This window comes from Manacus vitellinus, unplaced genomic scaffold (assembly GCF_001715985.3).
Source record: "Manacus vitellinus isolate BGI_N305 unplaced genomic scaffold, ASM171598v3 scaffold_125_pilon, whole genome shotgun sequence".
In the NCBI taxonomy this organism is placed as follows: domain Eukaryota; kingdom Metazoa; phylum Chordata; class Aves; order Passeriformes; family Pipridae; genus Manacus; species Manacus vitellinus.
The window spans coordinates 398,737-415,747 of NW_021938926.1; the positions used below are offsets into that span (position 1 = coordinate 398,737).

The 17,011-nt window shown below is 52.7% G+C and overlaps 2 protein-coding genes across 2 annotated transcripts in view; one reads left to right on the forward strand and one right to left on the reverse strand.

Moving 5' to 3' along the window:
- The window catches only part of RCHY1 (ring finger and CHY zinc finger domain containing 1), a 4,797-nt gene extending 2,194 nt beyond the window's left edge, over positions 1-2,603 (forward strand). The window contains exons 2-9 of the mRNA XM_018088302.3: positions 5-67; positions 800-915; positions 984-1,062; positions 1,314-1,358; positions 1,461-1,519; positions 1,857-1,883; positions 2,154-2,274; positions 2,475-2,603. Coding sequence (XP_017943791.3) covers positions 5-67; positions 800-915; positions 984-1,062; positions 1,314-1,358; positions 1,461-1,519; positions 1,857-1,883; positions 2,154-2,274; positions 2,475-2,603 — 639 coding nt within the window. The remainder of the gene's footprint in view (positions 1-4; positions 68-799; positions 916-983; positions 1,063-1,313; positions 1,359-1,460; positions 1,520-1,856; positions 1,884-2,153; positions 2,275-2,474) is intronic.
- A 4,889-nt stretch (positions 2,604-7,492) lies between these two features.
- Positions 7,493-17,011, reverse strand: part of PARM1 (prostate androgen-regulated mucin-like protein 1) — a 13,960-nt gene continuing 4,441 nt past the window's right edge. Inside the window, exons 2-4 of the mRNA XM_029965937.1 lie at positions 9,665-10,321; positions 8,873-8,951; positions 7,493-8,305 (exon numbers count right to left, since the gene is read on the reverse strand). Coding sequence (XP_029821797.1) covers positions 8,221-8,305; positions 8,873-8,951; positions 9,665-10,321 — 821 coding nt within the window. The 3' untranslated portion in view covers positions 7,493-8,220. The remainder of the gene's footprint in view (positions 8,306-8,872; positions 8,952-9,664; positions 10,322-17,011) is intronic.

Below are 17,011 nucleotides of genomic sequence, written 5' to 3' on the forward strand. Positions count from 1 at the left end.
GGAGCACCAGCTGGACCGCTTCCGAGTGTCCGAGGTGCAGTGCATCCGCTGCCGCCTCCTGCAGAAGGTGCGTCCTTCTGGGAGGGAGGGAGAGGTGGGAATGGGATCGCAGCATCGCAGGGGCGCGGGACGGGGTCTGTTGGAAGAGGCCGCAGTGGATCGCCTGGGCCCACCTCTCTGCTCGAGCAGGGTTACGGGCTGAAGTTGTGTCAGGGGACGTTTAGGTTGGATCTCAGGAAAAGTTTTTTTCCCCCAGAGGGTGGTCGGGCACCGAACAGGCTCCCCAGGGCAGTGATCATGGCACCAAGCCTGACAGAGTTCCAGGAGTGCCTGGACAACGCTCTCAGGGACATGGTAGGATTGCTGGGGACTCCTGTGCAGGGCCAGGAGTTGGACTCCATGATCCTTGTGGGTCCCTTCCAGCTCGGGATACTCTGTGATCCTAGAGCACATGGCACAGGATTTCGTCCAGGCGGCTCTGGAATGTCTCCAGTGAGGGAGACTCCACACCCTCTCTAGGGAAACCTGTACCAGTGCCTGGGAAAGATTGTTCTTCCTCACGTTCATGCGGCATTTCCTGTGCATCAGCTTCTGCCCACTGCAGATCCCCTCAGTCATGTCTTGTCACGGCTGAACAGGCCCAGTTCCCTCAGCCTTCCCTCACAGCAGAGGCGCTCCAGTCCCTTAATCACCTGCACAGCTCTGCGCTGGACCCGCTCCAGGAGCTCCGCGTCTCCTCTTGTCCCGAGGCGCCCAGAGCTGGTCGGAGCTCCAACTCCAGCTGTTCCTCTCCCCTCAGGCCCAGCAGCGCTGCGAGGGCTGTGACAGCCTCTTTGGCGAGTACTACTGCGACATCTGCCACCTCTTCGACCGCGACAAGAAGCAGTACCACTGCGAGGAGTGCGGCATCTGCAGGTGCGGGCGGGCGGCCGGGCCCCGGCTCCTCGGGGAGCTGGCCCTGCCCTGACAACCTCTCTCCTCAGGATCGGCCCCAAGGAGGATTTCTTCCACTGTTCCAAATGCAATCTGTGCCTGAGCCTGAGCCTCCGAGGGAAGCACAAGGTGAGAATACGCCGCTTAACTCCACGTCTTAAAAAAATAACACCCCTGAAAGCCGGTTGGGCCTCAGCCCCATGTGAGGCCACAGGAACAGGGGGAGCAGTGGGTTCTGCTCCTCTAAATTCACCTAAAAGCAGCACAGAGGCCACCAGTTAAAAATACAAGAAATTTGCACGTGGGAACTTTACAGTTTAGAAAAATACAGATATCTCTACAACAGAATAACTTTTTCTTCTCTTTTCCATTTACAAAAGTGCATTGAAAATGTCTCCAGGCAGGATTGTCCGATATGTTTGGAGGTGAGCTGCTGCTTTTCATCTCTTGGGTTACTGTGAGGCCCTATTTTTGACTGTGTTTGAATTAATTTTTTTCTCTTTTGTCTGATACTTGCCTTGAAACAGGATATTCACACGTCTCGTGTTGGAGCCCACGTTCTGCCATGTGGTCACCTTCTTCACAGGTAAAGCAGATACCTGAGACAGGGGAATAGCTGCTGCCTTGTGTGGGGTGTTTATTCAGCAGCACTCTGTATCAACTGCTTACAGCTGGTTTCTAAGGGACCCAGGTGGTGGGGACCCTCTGTTTCACCAGTAAATATTTTCTTTAGAAGGGTTGTCTTCCTTCCGCAGTTAATTTTGACGATGGGAAGCTTTCCTCTCACTTGCCCTCAGGATGCTTTTAACTTCTGGTTTGGGGATAGCTGTTTGCCTTTTTCCTGTGTTCAGTCCAAGTCAGTGTTACCAGTCAGAAAAAATTGCATTCTTCTTACTGAACTGCTCGCTGTGTTTCCTTTTCAGAACATGTTACGACGAGATGCTGAAGGAGTAAGTATTTCTGAACATCTTACAATATTATCATAGTCGAAACATATTACTCCAGGAGGCAAAGATCATGTTGCCAGTTCTGTACCAGATAACTTAAAGTTTATTCCTGAAGAGATAAAGGGCATTTAAATTCCAATTCCGTTTGCAAGAACTTCCTGTTTCGTGGTGTCTGTTTGACTGGTACAATATGAAACTCATCCTTTTCAGTGGACTTGTTTCATGGCCTCGCTCCATCTTCTGATTTAGACATTTTTTTCCCCTTCCTGCCAGGGGTTACAGGTGTCCTTTGTGCATGCACTCGGCGTTAGATATGACCAGGTACTGGCGCCAGCTGGACAACGAAGTGGCACAGACTCCCATGCCCACAGAGTACCAGAACATGATGGTGGAGGTAAGACATCAGCCTTGCACCCGTGCCTGGTTTTGGTGGAACTGTGCCTTGGAGTTACTGGCAGTAGAGGGCACTAGGAAGTTGTCCTGGATCAGAAGTCAACCTGAGGGGTAGGGAAGGATAAGGAAATGTCATGTGTAGGCTGACAGTATTTCTTAATTCCTGCTGCCAAAGCTTCTCCCTCTCTTTTCTCCGTGCAGATCCTTTGCAATGACTGCAACGCCCGCTCCACGGTGCAGTTCCATCTCCTGGGCATGAAGTGCAAGAACTGTGAGTCCTACAACACTGCCCAGGACGGACGGTGCCGGCTGCCCTTGGAGGAGCAGTGACCAGGACACTTGGCTGGATGAGGAAGACTCTTGCTGCGGAAGAGGCTTCCCAAAAAAACCCAACACTTGTCAGTAAAAATGTGTTCCAAGTTCAAGGAGCCCTTGGCTGCGTCAGGGAAGGGAGAGCTGAGGAGGAGAGCAGCGTGATGAGCAGCTGACGCAGCAGAAGATGTTTTGGGGGCAGCTGAAGGTGAGGGGAGGTGGAGGTGCAGCTCTTGGGGCTGCAGCTGCCGGGGAAAATGGGTCGCTTTGAGAGCAGCTTTTTTGGATCAAGCTGACATCCACAGAACCGTGTGTTCCTTCGGGATGACGTCTTTGCTCCAGGGCCTCGCCACGAGCAGCTGGAGAGGGGGAGCTTGCTGGAATTCCATCCTTTGGCTTCATGTGGTGACACCTGTGTGCACAGAATTCCCTCAAAACAAAGCTGCCCTGCCTGCCGTGATGAAGGGCCCGAAAAACCGAGGTGCAAGGCCCCCGTTTTCCCCTGGTCACCCGTCCTGACCTGCTGCTGTCCCTTCACTCAGGCTCCTTTACCAGCTGCAGTCACTTTTACCCCCATTTCTTCCTCATTTCTTCCTCATTCACTGGGAAGGGCCAAGGTGTTGTAGGGTTTTAGGCATGTACACAGCTCGATACTTTGATTTTAAGTACCTGAAGTGAAGCACATCCTTGACATCGGGCTGAGCCTGAGATGTTCACTGAAGTAACACGAGTTCAGAGGCACTTGAGCAGTGCAGGGAACAATTTTTGAGGTTTTTTTAACAGTAAATTTCATTGTGGGGAGAGAATGGAGGGTGGCTGACTGCCTTAAAAAAAAAAAGGCAAATAAAACCCCCAAACCTGCCCTTCTGCATATGATATCCTGCCTGAGGTGTTTTGCAGTCTTAAATGTCACAGAAAGTTCTTGATTTCTGTGAATTTCACATGCAAATAGTTTACAGTAATAAGATATTAAAAAAGCTCAGTTACTCTTCATGTTACAACTACTCCTTTTGTATTTGTTCTGTTGTAAAACAAGAGCTTTTCTTAATCCCACAGTGCCCCTTTCTGTATGGAATATTTAGGATTTGGATGTTAGCTGTTGTAGCTTGCCTTGACTGGAGTATCTTTTTCTGGAGCACTTTTCTCACTGCTATAAATAAACCTAAAATAACATCTCTATTAAAATAAACAAATTACACTGTGTGTGATGCGCTCTCCTTTCACACCCGCACTCCCTGGAAATTCCCAGGCTGAGTTTAAACCATGATTCACTGCTGAAAAATGGTTGGATGTGGGGATGTGTGAGGCCTGGGACGCTGTTAGGAAAAACGAGTGGGTTTAGCAGCTCCTGTGTTTTCGTGTTTTTGTGGTAGAAGCAAGACTCCTGCTGCTTTGGAGCACCCTCTGGATGTCTGCTGGCACTTGGTGACTCCACCACCTTCTGGGATGGAGACCTGCTCCCAGGTAAGCCCACCGGGGCTCCTCTCAGCCTGCAGGAGTTGTCATCAGAGAAAACTCAGTAGCCAAGTTGCCTTTGTCTTGCTAGTGGTAAAACTGTGCTGGTCAAGTCCGCAACCAAGCAGGTTTGATGCTAAACTGGAGGCTAATTTTATCCCAGCTGGAAACATTCCTGTCTGCATTCCAACCACAAGAGGAGGCTGAAAGGAAATGTATAGTCGAGCTGAGCTTTGGAAGAGCAGCTCCCTCCCCAGCTGGACTTTGGTGTTGGGAGGGAAAATGATTCTTGGGGGTGGGATCCAGGTGATTTTGGCCTTTTACTCTCCTGCTTTTGGTGTTTGCCTCTGGAAAGTGCCGGAGGGAACCTGATGCCACCAGCCAACCCCCTGTTCCACATGTTTATCTGGGCGCTGAGCCCTTGACTCCCTTTGCCAGGGAATAAATGGCACAGCAAAAAAAGGAATGGCATTTTGAGGGGGTAAAGATAAATGGAGCAGATAAAGACAGCGAGGAAGTGCTTTATGGGACGGAAGGTGCCGCACGGAGCTTTGCTGCCCTGTCCCGTGGAGATGCAACCGCCGGGAGCGGGAAGGATGCTCGGATCAGGGCAGGGTGATGATCCTGGGGTGAAGGCAGCTTGGCTGTGGGAGCTGTGGGGAAGCTCCCACAGCTGCCTGCCACCCAGAATCCCCCCTGCCTCACCAGGCAAGGGCAGAATTGGGAGCAGATGGGACCATCGCTGCCTTTTGTGGGAAAAATGTGGTGTTCCAGCAGGCGCAAGGGCCGCAGGCACACACAAGGTCACGGAGCTATTAATAAAGCCAGGGCCCGCTGGAGTGTGTGAAACCCGGGAGAGGGACTCATGGACACAGTGAGTAGAGCAATGCGGGACCAGGGGGCTCAGACAAGCCCTCCATCCCATGGGAATGTGCCGGGTCATGGCTCAGGAGCCGGGGGGAAAGCAGATCCCCGATTTTGGGCTGGTTTCATGGCTCTGGTGTGGGTTTGTGTTGCTCCAGTAACATCATTTGGGGTGGCAGTGGGGGTGTTTTGTATTAAACCTCCAGGACAGCCGTCCCCTCCCGGACAGCCATCCCCTCCCGTGGCTTTCCCGGTGCCGAGGCCGCTGTCTTGCCCCTGCCTGGCTGAGGAGGAGCCATCTGTTTTTAAATTTCCAAGTGGAAGGAACGCAATTAGGGAAAGGCTGGTCATGTGGTGCTATTTATATCTCAGAGGGGCAGGGGAGCATCTGTCTCTGCAGCTCCGAGCTCAGCCCAGGAGTGTGCTGGGAAACGGGGCAGTTTCCTTTTTTTTTTTTTTGCTCCTTGATGGTCCCAGTTGGAGTTGGATCTCTGAAACCTGAACCTGTTCCTTTATCTAACAAGCCTTATTGCTCCTGGGAGCTGCAACCAGGAGTACCCCTGCTAACGAGTCCTCGCTCCTGACTCCAGTAATTCCGCCGAGAGTCTGGGGAGATGACGCTCGGAAGCATGTGGATGATATATGGGAATACTCACAAATGAGCAAAACAAGGGCATAATTAGGGAGGCCAGAGGGAGTCTGGAAGCAGTGATAAAGCAGCCTGCAGCTCTCTGGCGAGGGCAAGGCAGGAGACCTGGGGAGGGATCACGTCATCCGCAGCGCCGCTGCTGCCAGACTCCCGCGAGGTCGGGGAATGGGATGTTCTGCACGGAGCTATGTGAACTATTTTTTTCCTATATAAATAAAATATCTCCGAGGTGAAATGGAGCCAAAGATGGGGGGAGCTGGGGGGAAGAGGGGGGAGTTGAGAGGAGGTGGCATTGAGCCAAAGTTGGGGCAGCCTTTGGGAAAAGTGGGGGTTTGCTATTTCTGTAAATAAAACAAGCCTGTGGCAGGGTTAGCATCATTGTTTTTGAAAAGAGAAGGGAAAAGGGCTTTTTTTATGGCTTGTCCTGGTTGTCTTTTCCCCTTCTTCCCTGCTATAATAGTGTGGGACAGGGACCCCTGGGTAAGCCAGAGGGTCTGAGGTGGGAATGTGAGAGGGGTGTTTGCAGCCTTTGCCTGGAACACAGGCATCCCCCCTCTGAGGGCATCATCCCTCAAAACAAAGTGCTTTTTCCACTTGGCAAATACATCTGATACTCTTTAGGCTGTCCCGTGCCTTGGCCCGTGCTGGCAAACAGTCCTGTAGATGTAAACACGTTATCCATGTCCACATTATCCATGAAACAGGGCAGCTGCATTGTGAATAAGGGCACTGGGGATGGTTTCTGGTCCCAGGCGCTTGTGGGAAGCCAAGGAATCTATTTTCACTGTAGGATATCCCCAAAAATATGTACAACCCCTTCCTTGCACTGTAGGCAAGAGAGAGTCATTCTTTTTGACCACCCAGGCACAGGGTTCATCAGGAAAGCTGACACCCCATTTCTGTTCTCTTTCATGAAAAGGGAATTTAATCCCTTGAGGGTTATATATTTTTAAGTAAAGGTGACAGCTTTTCTTCTCCCTTTATTCCCTCACGGATTTTAGCAGCAGCATTTGAGCAAAGTGAGTGATTTTTTTAACAGTTTGGGGAGGGCTTTTTTTTTTTTTTTTTTTTCAATGCCAGCTCTTTGCTGTTGCTGGACAATAATGAGCTGTAGATCACAAGGAGTGAGGGAGAACCTTGTCTGTGGGGTTTTGAGGAGGGCAAGCGCAGCATCACGACACCCAATTTGCTTCAAGAGAAGAAGGGTGCTGATTTTTTTACTCAGTTTGAGTTTTATTTTAACCGGGGTGGCCTAATTCGCTGCTTCTTGGGTGCACAAAAGGTGAAAGGGAGTTTTGCTCATCCTGAGCATCCTCGGAGCCTGCACTGCCCTGTGTGTGCTCCCAGCCCCAAGAGTTTTCCAGACTGGCTGTGTTTGGAAGGTTCAACAACCATTTCCTGCTTCTACCGAGTTTGAACTAAAGGAGGCTGAGGAACGCTCAGTATTCCCGGCAGAGGTGAAAGGATGGGCCGCTGAACAGGCTAAAAAAGGCCCGGGAGGAAAAGGAAAATGCAGCATAATTGCACTTCCCTTTGGGAAGCGGAGCTTGGAGGAGCTGCCCCCGTTTCTCCCGACCTTTCCAGGTGGCTGTTGTGGTGCCGGACGCATTTGTTACACTCACTTGATGAAAATCAGGAGATGATGCATCTGCTGCAGGAAGCAATCATGGGAACGCCCCAAGCTTTGATGTTTCCTGGGATGCTCCATTTAGGAGTCAGGGCGAACAGCAGAGCCTGTTTGCCAGCCCGTGCTGGGACGCCCCAGAAGTTTGCAGCGTCATTTAGCGCTGGTTTATTTATTAAGGTCACGCAGTCTGAGGGCTTTGCTTTCCACTCCCAGGGAATTTAGCCAGGGGGAGAAGTGGCTGAGCATCCTCTTCCCAAACCAGCCCTGCCATCAGCCACCCACAGTCTTCACGCACTAAAAGCTGAACACAAATTGGAGATTAAAAAGGACACTCCGCTGTATTTTAGCAGCCAAGATTTTTAAGGATTAAAAACAAAGGTGTGGAGCAAGCAGCCACGTGTGTGAAATGGGTGGTCAGTGCACCTTCCCATGGGCTCCCAGGCTGTGTTTGGGACAAAACCCCCACCATTAAGTGGGAAAAAAAGGAAATTAGGAGCTTCTGCACAGAAGCACCTACAGGAAAAGAGAGGGAGCAGTGACTGAGCATCCCCATAACCGTTCATGGTCCTGGTGAGACAAGGCAAAGAATTTCACAGCAGAGCAACACAGGGAAGTGATTTTAGGGAAAGGGACAAGTGAAAGCACAGGAGACCCCTGCACACTGCTGGCTGTGTCTCAGCAACCCCCCATTCCCCCCCAAAATCACAGAGCAGCAGCACTTCAAAGGGTGCCACGGCACTGGCTGAACCTCCATCCTCTCCTTTGACCTCCCCATCCCTTCCCCCGGGGGAATTTGGGTTCCCTTGCCTACGACAAGTGGTTGACGTGCCCCAGGACTAAAGGCCAAAACTCAGGTTTATTGTTGGCACACTGCACACCCACCCTCCTCTTCCTGTGCTCCACCAGACCCGCCGTGATCCTGCCCCTGGCAGGGGCTCCTGCCCCTGGCAGCATCTCCTCGACAGCGGATGCTCTGCTGCTGAAGCGCTTATAAATTAAGGGTTTATGGGGTTGTGTTTTTTTTTTTTTCTTCATCCCTGCTAGGAATCATCGTAGAGAGGGTTGTTGTAGTTGCCCCAGGAGCCGTAGTCGTGGTCATCCAAAAGCCTTCCGTAGGAGGAGTGCCTGCCAGGGAAAGCAAACCTATTGATTTGGGGATTTGTCAGCTGTTCTACCGTGGGGTGAAGAAATACTCGTACAAGGGCTCCCTAGGTCGGGCTTTGGGATATCTTAAGAGGAAGCACCAGGGCAGAAGGTAAGTCCAGGTTGGATTTTGCCCTTGTTGAACCAGACTAGACAGGGCAGGGAATTAAAACAAGACCTTTGCTCATCTCAGCTGTCAGCAGAGCCTCATTAGGGATGCTCAGCACTGGGCTGTGCTGCTGTTTATTGTCCCAGTCACAGCGAGACCCACGGCAGCAGCTTTCCCAAGGGATAATTACTGGTTAGGGCTATGCTGAGCAGTGTCTCTGGCATTTGAGCGAGGCTCTTGTAAAATGAGGAATTAAAACTCTGCTTTCCAGTATAGAAGGGGTGGGAAACGCAGCAGTGCTGGGACCAGAGGCTACACATCACCCCACTGTGCTTGGGGACAGCACCTCCTCAGGGCTTTGCCCTTGAGCATCACCCTTGTGATGGTGAGAGGGGCTGAAGCCTGGGGGGTGGGGAAGGGCACCCCAAAAATAGCCTTACCTGATCTTGAGGTACGCTGCTGCCCCGAAAACCAGCACCACCACCACGATGACGGTCACGGTTATGGCCACGATGCTCCCTGTGGATGATCCATCAGAAAGGGCAAGGTTCAGCCTCCCCGAATCCCAGCTCTGTGGCACTCACCCCACACCCCAGCTACTCCCAATACACCCGTGCCAGCCATCTCTGACAGGGGGAATATTCCCTCACTGCTTCCCAAAGAGGATGCAGGGCACTCTTATATTTTTGTGATGGCCCCTTTCCCATAAGTCAGGAGAACTGGGGATAAAACACAGCTAGGATTTGCTTGGGGACCATGGACTCGCTCCTTGAAGCTCCTCCCAGCACCAGGCAGCCAAGGCTGGAAAATACTCCACATCCCTCTCTTTTCTGACCTTATGGAGCACTTTTCAGCTACCTGAGCTCACAGAAGGGGACAGAGAAAAGCTGGTATCAGCTTAGTGAGGTGAACAGGAGGGAGGAGAAAAACCTGCATCACCCTAACTCAGGCTGCACCCACCACCCAGCCACTCGTTTCCTCTCATCCTTAAGTGCTTCGAGGCAGATTTACAAAACTAAGGATTTTGTTCCTGTCTCCAGGCAACCGAGATTTGTCATCTACAACTCCCGGCCTCTGCCAGCAGAGCAGATGACACGGGCCCCTCTAGGAATGCTGCTGAGTGATGCTCCCGGGAAGCTGACCACCTCTTCCCTTCCAGTTTGGGGGGTCTGCCCCTCCTGTCTGAGCACCCCGAGGCTGGCACTGTGTCTCTGAGGAGGGGTGGTGCTCACCTGCACTCAAGGCACGCGGCACCTCCTCCATGGTGACTCCGGTGGCTTTGTCCGAGGCCGTGGCCTCGGCCGCGCTGGGGCTCGCCACAGTCACTGGGGGGGACGTGGGCTCCACGGCCAGGCTCGATGCCATGGCCAGAGTCCCCAGGGAAGGGACATCCTCGGTCAGCGTCGGTGGCTGGGTGGTGCCAGGGCTCGCCAGGACAGGCGTTGGGGACAAGACTGAGTCCGGGTCGCCGGTGGGAAGGGAAGCGGAGGACGAGGACGCTGCTGTGCCCGTGGGGCTGGAAGCTGCCCCCAAATCCAAGCTGGCAGAATTTGCTGTCCGATGAGCTGGGGCTGTCTCCGAGGTGGGTGGCACCGAGCTGGGGTCGGGGGAGGCAGAGGGACTGTCTGTCACAGCGATGGAGCTCACGGTGGCGGAGACGGGAGCAGGGGACGGTGCTGCCACAGGGGTGGCGTTGTGGCCACCCCCCTCCACTGGCCCGGAGGACATCCCATCTCCGGAAGGTCCCGTAGGCGTGGGCAGGGAGGGCTGGCCAGGAGCTGGTGTGGGGACATCAGCATCCCTGGAGTCTGGTGGCACCGGGATCCCCTGCCAGAGGAAGGGGGGGCTGATGGGGTGCCGGGGCGATTCTGGGGAGTCATCGCCCAGTCCTAGGAGTGAGACAAAGAAATATTAAAGACAGGGAAGGCCTTGGGGTCACCTGAGGTGTGGGGAAGCACTGAAGGTTTGGGGAATTAAGCTGGAAATAAGTTTGTTTTTAAAACGCTGAGAACCATCTAAAATAAAGAGGTGGAAAATGGAGTTGTGTACCTAGAGGTGAGGTTTAAACAAGACAGTTGCCCTGGCATAAGTCAATGCCCATTTTTTCCCCAAGGTTGGAATCCCCCCATTCCCAATCACCCCCTCCATCTTTCCAGCATCTCCTCCCAGCAGCAGGGTAGGAAGCTCCTCCTCGCAGCAACCACCGTGCAGCTGGGAATGATAACACAAGACGCCTCTTTCTCCTCTCCCCCCATTTCCTTGTGCATTCATTCATTTGTCTCCATTTCTTAGCATGAAGATGAGTCATTTTCTCCTCTGTCCCCACCAGCTGACTGCTGGGGCTTTTTTCTCCCCCTTTCTAGGCCTGAACTCAGCGCTGGTCCGGCACTGGCAGCTGGCTCCCTCAGTATGGTTGGGGTGAGGGAAGAGTGTGCCAGCACTACGTGACATTGGGAGGCATTTTTATTCCATCTATTCATTTATTTACACCCCCAGAGCATCCCAAACCCAGCACTGGGAAGAGCAAGAACTCATTCCAGCTGCAATGAACTAATTATATGAGTGTGGAGGACAAAACCACTCAGTGTCTTGTGTGTAGAAATGGTGGGATGTGGCACTGGTGAGCAGGGGCTCACTAATCCAACCAAAATTTCTTCATTGGTGCTGTGGATGCCCAAGTGAAGAACCCCGTTTCCCAAGGAAAAAGGTCTTGGAGGTGGGACTGAGGCCGTGGCTGCTCTTTTCTCTCAGGGATAGGCACTTGGAGATGTCTCTGAGCTTTCACCCTCCTCAGGCCGAGGACACAAGGCTAATAAACCTTAGGATAAGGGAGAGGAGATGGATGACAGGCTGGAATCTGGTTACTGAATAAGCCACCTGGCTTTCCAGACCACCACAGTGGCAGGGAAGCCCAGAGCAATCATCCTTCAGATCAAGGTTCAGCATCCATCTGTGTTTCAAGAGTCCTTGCTCTGACACACCTGGACATTCCAGATTTCTCCAACAGGTACCAGGCAGCCTCTGCAGCCCAGCATGACCATCAAGATCCCCCCAGGGGTGGGAGCACCTTGAAAGTTTGTCACCTCTGTAAATGTAGATGCTCCCAGGCTCTCTAGGACAGAAGACAGATTTCCATCTCTGGGCAAAGCCACCCTGATGTCCCAAATTGCTTGGGGTCAGCAGAGCTCCCGTGATCTACTTGAACTTTGGAGGCAAACCAATAGGGAGCTGGGAAAGCTGGCAGTGCTGCAGGCCTGGATGAGTCAGGAAGTTTCCGATAATATCTAAGGGGTATAAATTCAGAGGGCGAGCCAGAACTGGATGCAGGAACAATCCTTGGCTGCTGGCTGGGTGCTCCCGGCCAAGAAGGTCACAAGTCACAACGACACTTCCCAGGAGAGAGAGCACAACTGAAGGCAGCACACTGCTCAGCCCAGGCCTGGTTTTCCCTGTCTCTCCCTCCCAGCAATCCCTGCCTGTGCCAGCACTGGGCCATCCTCTTGTTTTTCCAAGCCATCGGCTTCGTCAGCTGATCTGGGACCCAGCCCAGTGGACCCCCCTGGGATCCAGCTCTCACCTAGAGCACGTGATCCCAGGAAATCCCAGCCACAAGCCTAGAGGCAAGGTAGGCTGCTTCTGCACTGGAATGAGGATGAAAGGACAAAAAGGCTGAGGACCGCATTGGGATGCTCCACGTGTCCCCATGTCACTCCACCCAGCTCATGGACAACCTGTCCATGGATTGATGGCTGTCCCCAGGGCCAGAGAGAACCCAGTTTAACTGCAAGTCCTGTCCTCTACCATCACATGTGAAAGGGAAGATCAAAGGGAAAAAGAAAAGCCAGGGAGGGTGTTTCCTTGTTTCCCCAACGCCTGGTCTGTAGGAGCTGCTGCTGGGAGCAGGAGGCAGAGCAGTGCAGTGGAATAAGGGACAAAACAAACAACTACAAAAAACTCCTTTTAAGACCACATCCAGTGGCTAAAAAGTCTCAACCAGGGGCTGTCAGAGGGACTGAGGGATGTTAGCTCCCAAAGGATGCCGAGCATAGCTCAGCCCTGAGGAATTTGCCCATCTAATTCACTTAAGGCAGTTGACCACCCCGCTGGAATCCAGCACAGAGCCGAGGCAGGGGGCTGCCAGGACAAGGTAACCACCTGGGAAAGCAGCAGGGCCACACTTCAGAGCCCCACGGGAGCTTTGGAAAGTCCTCTTTCCAGATTTTCTTCACTAGAAATACGGAAAACAGCCAAGAAAAGAACAACCCAAAGCCAAATAATTCTAATATTCTGCTTTGGGGCACATTAACCCTTACGACCTGCCAACCTAAGGAATGAGCCATCCATGTGATGGACTGTCTCCCTCTCTTTTTGCCATGCTGCTCTCCTGGCTCCTGGAAGCCACACAGACGGGCAGGTCTTGCCCTTGTGGGAGCTGAGCACCTCTCATGCTCCGTTTGGGAAAGGGCTGCGTGACCTGGGCAACGCATTTCCCAGGCACTCCAAAAGCCATTGCAGCAAATCCTCAATTGCTCTGCCTGCTGAAACGCAGCATAAAAAGCCACTGGAGGACATCTCCAGGCTGAGTGAATGACATCAGACGGAGCAGCCTCGCTGGAGCAAACAAACGTCCACTGATAAGGCAGAGATAGAGCTTTTAACAAGCCAGAATTCATTGTGCTTGACACAACCACCAGAAGATCCACACGATCTAACCCACACCCCTGCTCTCAGCCCAAATTAACCAAGGCACCCAAGCCCCAGCTGCAGTCAGGGGTGCTCCTCCAGCAGCCAAGGCCACGGGGATAATGAAAGTTTCCATAACATGAATATTATTCATTCCGCCTGCCAGCAGCGTATCCTGACTGTGCTTAAACGAGGAATCCAGCCACCTGTTCTGAACAAGAAATACAACAACAGGATGAAAACAAGCCCCTGGAACACGGAGATCTGCTGAGCACCCATTTCATAGTGTGCCTCTGCAGCAAGATTGGGTACCACTTTCTATATCAGCTTATCAGCTCAGCAGCTGTTTTGGGGGCAAACACCAGAAAAACCCCATGTAACCAAGACAATACCTAAGCACCAGACTGCTCTTTAAAGTAAAAGTCTACAATAACCTCACTCCTTAACCTATCCAGAGAAGGGAAAAAAGAACCTTTTGCAGGTCCTGCGTTATGCTGGTCCTCACCAAGTGCTGACGACAGAACAGCCCCGACCCCCCTGGTCCTGCAGTGTGTGTTGGTTTATAAGCAGGTGAAGTGATGCAGAGCAATAAAACAATCTATATTTAAATATAAGGATTTCCTGTTCAGGACCTCGTTGCCTTGGCTTTGGTTTCTGTGGCCAGGGATTCCCATACCTTGTGCTGCTTTCTTTGCAGTTCCCTTCCTCCCTGTTCATGCTCAGCTGTAACGTTCACCGTGGTTTTTAACTGCGAAACAGGAACCATCTGGCTGCGGATGGCAAAAGCTCTCCTCATGGTGGCTGGGACTAAACAGAACTCGGTTTTGCTTTGGGTTCAACTAGTTTTTCCAGCTGCTCAGCCCTGCACTGCCTCACCTGCCCTGTCACCACGCAGTTTGGGGTTTGGTGACGCTCACTTTCTCTCCTGCCTGGCTGGAGGCCCCACCTGCAGTACACAGGGGTCTGACTGATCTCTGTACTGATGCGGGGGAAGGAACACAGAGGATGTGGTGGTTCTTTGGGCCCTTCATTTGCATCTTTCTTTTTCTAGGGCGCTGTTGTGGAGCTCTGCCTCATTATCCGCCGAAAATACGGATGATGGGGAGGCCTGGGAGCAGCTCTGCAGGCTCTAAGCTCTGTCTCACACCCACCAAACCTTTTACATGCCATTGCAGAGGGAACACCCAGCTGGATTAGTAATGGGAAACGGTAGCTCCTGGGGATACCTCTGGCTGCTGTTGGGCCTCAATTAGTAAACCAGAGCCAACGTGGAGACTCCTGAGGTCTGAAGCAAAGCTCCAGCACTGCATGTGTGTGCTGGTGACCCATAATGCGGGCAGCAGCACCCCTGGGCGATCTGCTGCTCCCTTGCCTCCTGCTCCATCACCTCTGCTTTCAGTGCCAGGTTCTGTTGGTGACGGCATAAAACTGGCTCTGAGAGGAGGAAAAGACCAAAGGGAGAAAACCAGGGGCCAGGCACACCAACAGGTAAAAGGCAAAGCCATTCCCTGACGCTGCAAAGAAGCCAAGGCCGTCAGATCAAATAAATCTGCAGTTGCTCTGATTTACTGGCGAGCCGAGCCGGCTTCCTGCGTGATTAGTTTTATTTTGCTGCATGGTCGTTAAGTGCTTTAGGTCTAATTGCTCTGAGGATTCATGTAGCTAAGAGAAGCAGCTCCACAACAGAAATCCATGTGCTGTATCCGTGTGTCCCTCACAATCCTGAGGCTCTGTCCCAGCCGTGCAGCTGGCCAGGACACCCCGGGGATGTTCATCCTACTGACAAGCCGCTCCATCAGTATCCACTTCCCCGGATGTAGCAGCATCTCTTGGCAGTGCACAGCCTGGCTTTTGCAGAAGGCAAGAGCAAAATCCACGTGGCTAAATAAAGGTGGGGATTTGGGGAATCTGGCAGTCTCTGCTCCTCCCAGCTGAGAATAACTTAAAATCCGCATGGCTGCCTGCACGCTGAACAGTCCCCGTGAGCAGCTCCTTCCTTGCCCTGGGATGGGTGTCCAAGTTCTCCTCAGGCACCACCTGCCCCATGATCCCAACCCAGGGGTGGCATAAGAAACCCACCCTCCACACAAAGAAAATGTGGTATTTCCCCCCAAAGCAAAGTGTTGCTTCATTATTTAACTCCTGAAGCCCTTGATCCTGAAGCTGCAATGGAATTACAACAGAAAAGAAGGTGAAGAGGAGTCTTTATGTGGTTGGGAGAGTGGCAGACAGACCTGCCTGCTCGGGACACCTCACAGAACTTTTTCCCAGGCGAATATCTTGGATATGACTTCGGAGCCAGCCAGGAATGTTGCAAACAGCAGCTCTGCCCAAGTGACAACGTAACAGCTCCGTAATTTTCCTGGCCAGCTGCTAATTACTGCTTCTAGGTGCAGCTTTCAACGTGCATCAGCCCCATTCCAGCCCTTCCCATGAGGAGAAGCAACTGGGTTTGGCAGAGGAATTTTGGAGCATCCTCTGGTATTAGAGGCGGATTGTTCCTTTGGGCTGGGAGAGGGGATGATTAAGTACCCATCTCTTCTGTACTTCGGGGAGGGGCAGAGCCAGGAATGCTCAAAGCTCTACCTCCTCCACTGCAGCCTAAAACAGTCCCTGAGGCTCCCAGGTCCCCAAAAAGCAGCTTTGCCACCCCGAGTCTCCATGAAGAAGCACTCGAAACCTTTAAAGCCAAGAGCTGCCTCTTGCAGGTGCTTTAAAATGTCTCAGCCGGGGCACAGGGTGAATTGCTGAAGGGGAAAGCAGCCTCAGGGCTGGGCATCATCTCAGGAAAGCAAAGCAGGTTTGAATTTACATCCCGAGTAAGGAGTAATAACAGGATCAAAACTTCCCTGTGCGAGACGCTGTTATTTCATTACGTGGCCAGGCAAAGCCCAGACTTCTTTTACTCCTGCCCAGTGACGTCCTTGCTGTCACTAAGTCCTGAAGAATGAGCTCAAAGCGTATTTAAATCGTGCTCTGTGTTTCCTCCCAAGTGATAGACACATATACTTTTAAGAATTATTTCTATGGGGACAAAAAAAGTCGTAGAAAGCATCTGAAAGATGCTCTGGGGGCGTTTGGGAGCAGCCCGAGAGCCACGGGACCACAGTCCAGGGAAATCTTTCCCGGCTTTTCTGCCAAGCCTCGCTGGCGTTGGTGCTTTAGAGAGGGATGGTCGTGGGAACAGCTTCGGGTTTGGCCCGGGCGCTGGGAAAAACCCGCCTCCCAACCCCGAAGGTTGGCTCCTAGCAGAGACTGGCTGCTTTGGGGGCAAATTGGGGCCAGGCAGGAGCCCGTGAGAGCAGCATCCCCAGCATCCCCGCGGAGCAAAATGTTCATCCCCATCCCTCCCAAATACATTTGCTTGGAAAGCGCAGAAACAGGAGCTTGTTGGCAAACTCCCCCTTTACAGGGAGAAGGATTCATTCGGCTCTCCCTCCCCTCGCACCACTGGGGTCGCTTATCAGGGGAAGGTTTCCCGCAAGCTGATGTGGTTCGGGGTGGTGGTTTGGGGTCCTGCAGCCGCGACCTGCCCAGCTGCTGTTCTGGGGACGTGGTTGAGGGGCTGTGGGCTGTCATAGCAGGGAGCACAGCGCTGGCCCTGCTGCCTCGTCCCCTCGCTGTGCTCTGCCGGCGGGGATTGATAATGACAGCTTTGCCCGATGGATTTCTCCTCGCGCGCGTCCCCGGTTATGCAAGTGTGTTTTCCATGTTTCTGAGCAGGCAGCTCCTCGTGTTGTTTATTAAAAACCCAGCCGGGGTGGGTGGCTGGGTGACCTGCCCTCGCTGTCGCATCGGCCGGGGGCAGAACTGCCTCCTCTGACCGTCTCGGTGGGGGAAAAGGTGTCAGATCGGGTGTTTCTGCGGAAGGGGGAGGCTGGTGCTGCTGGGGGGAG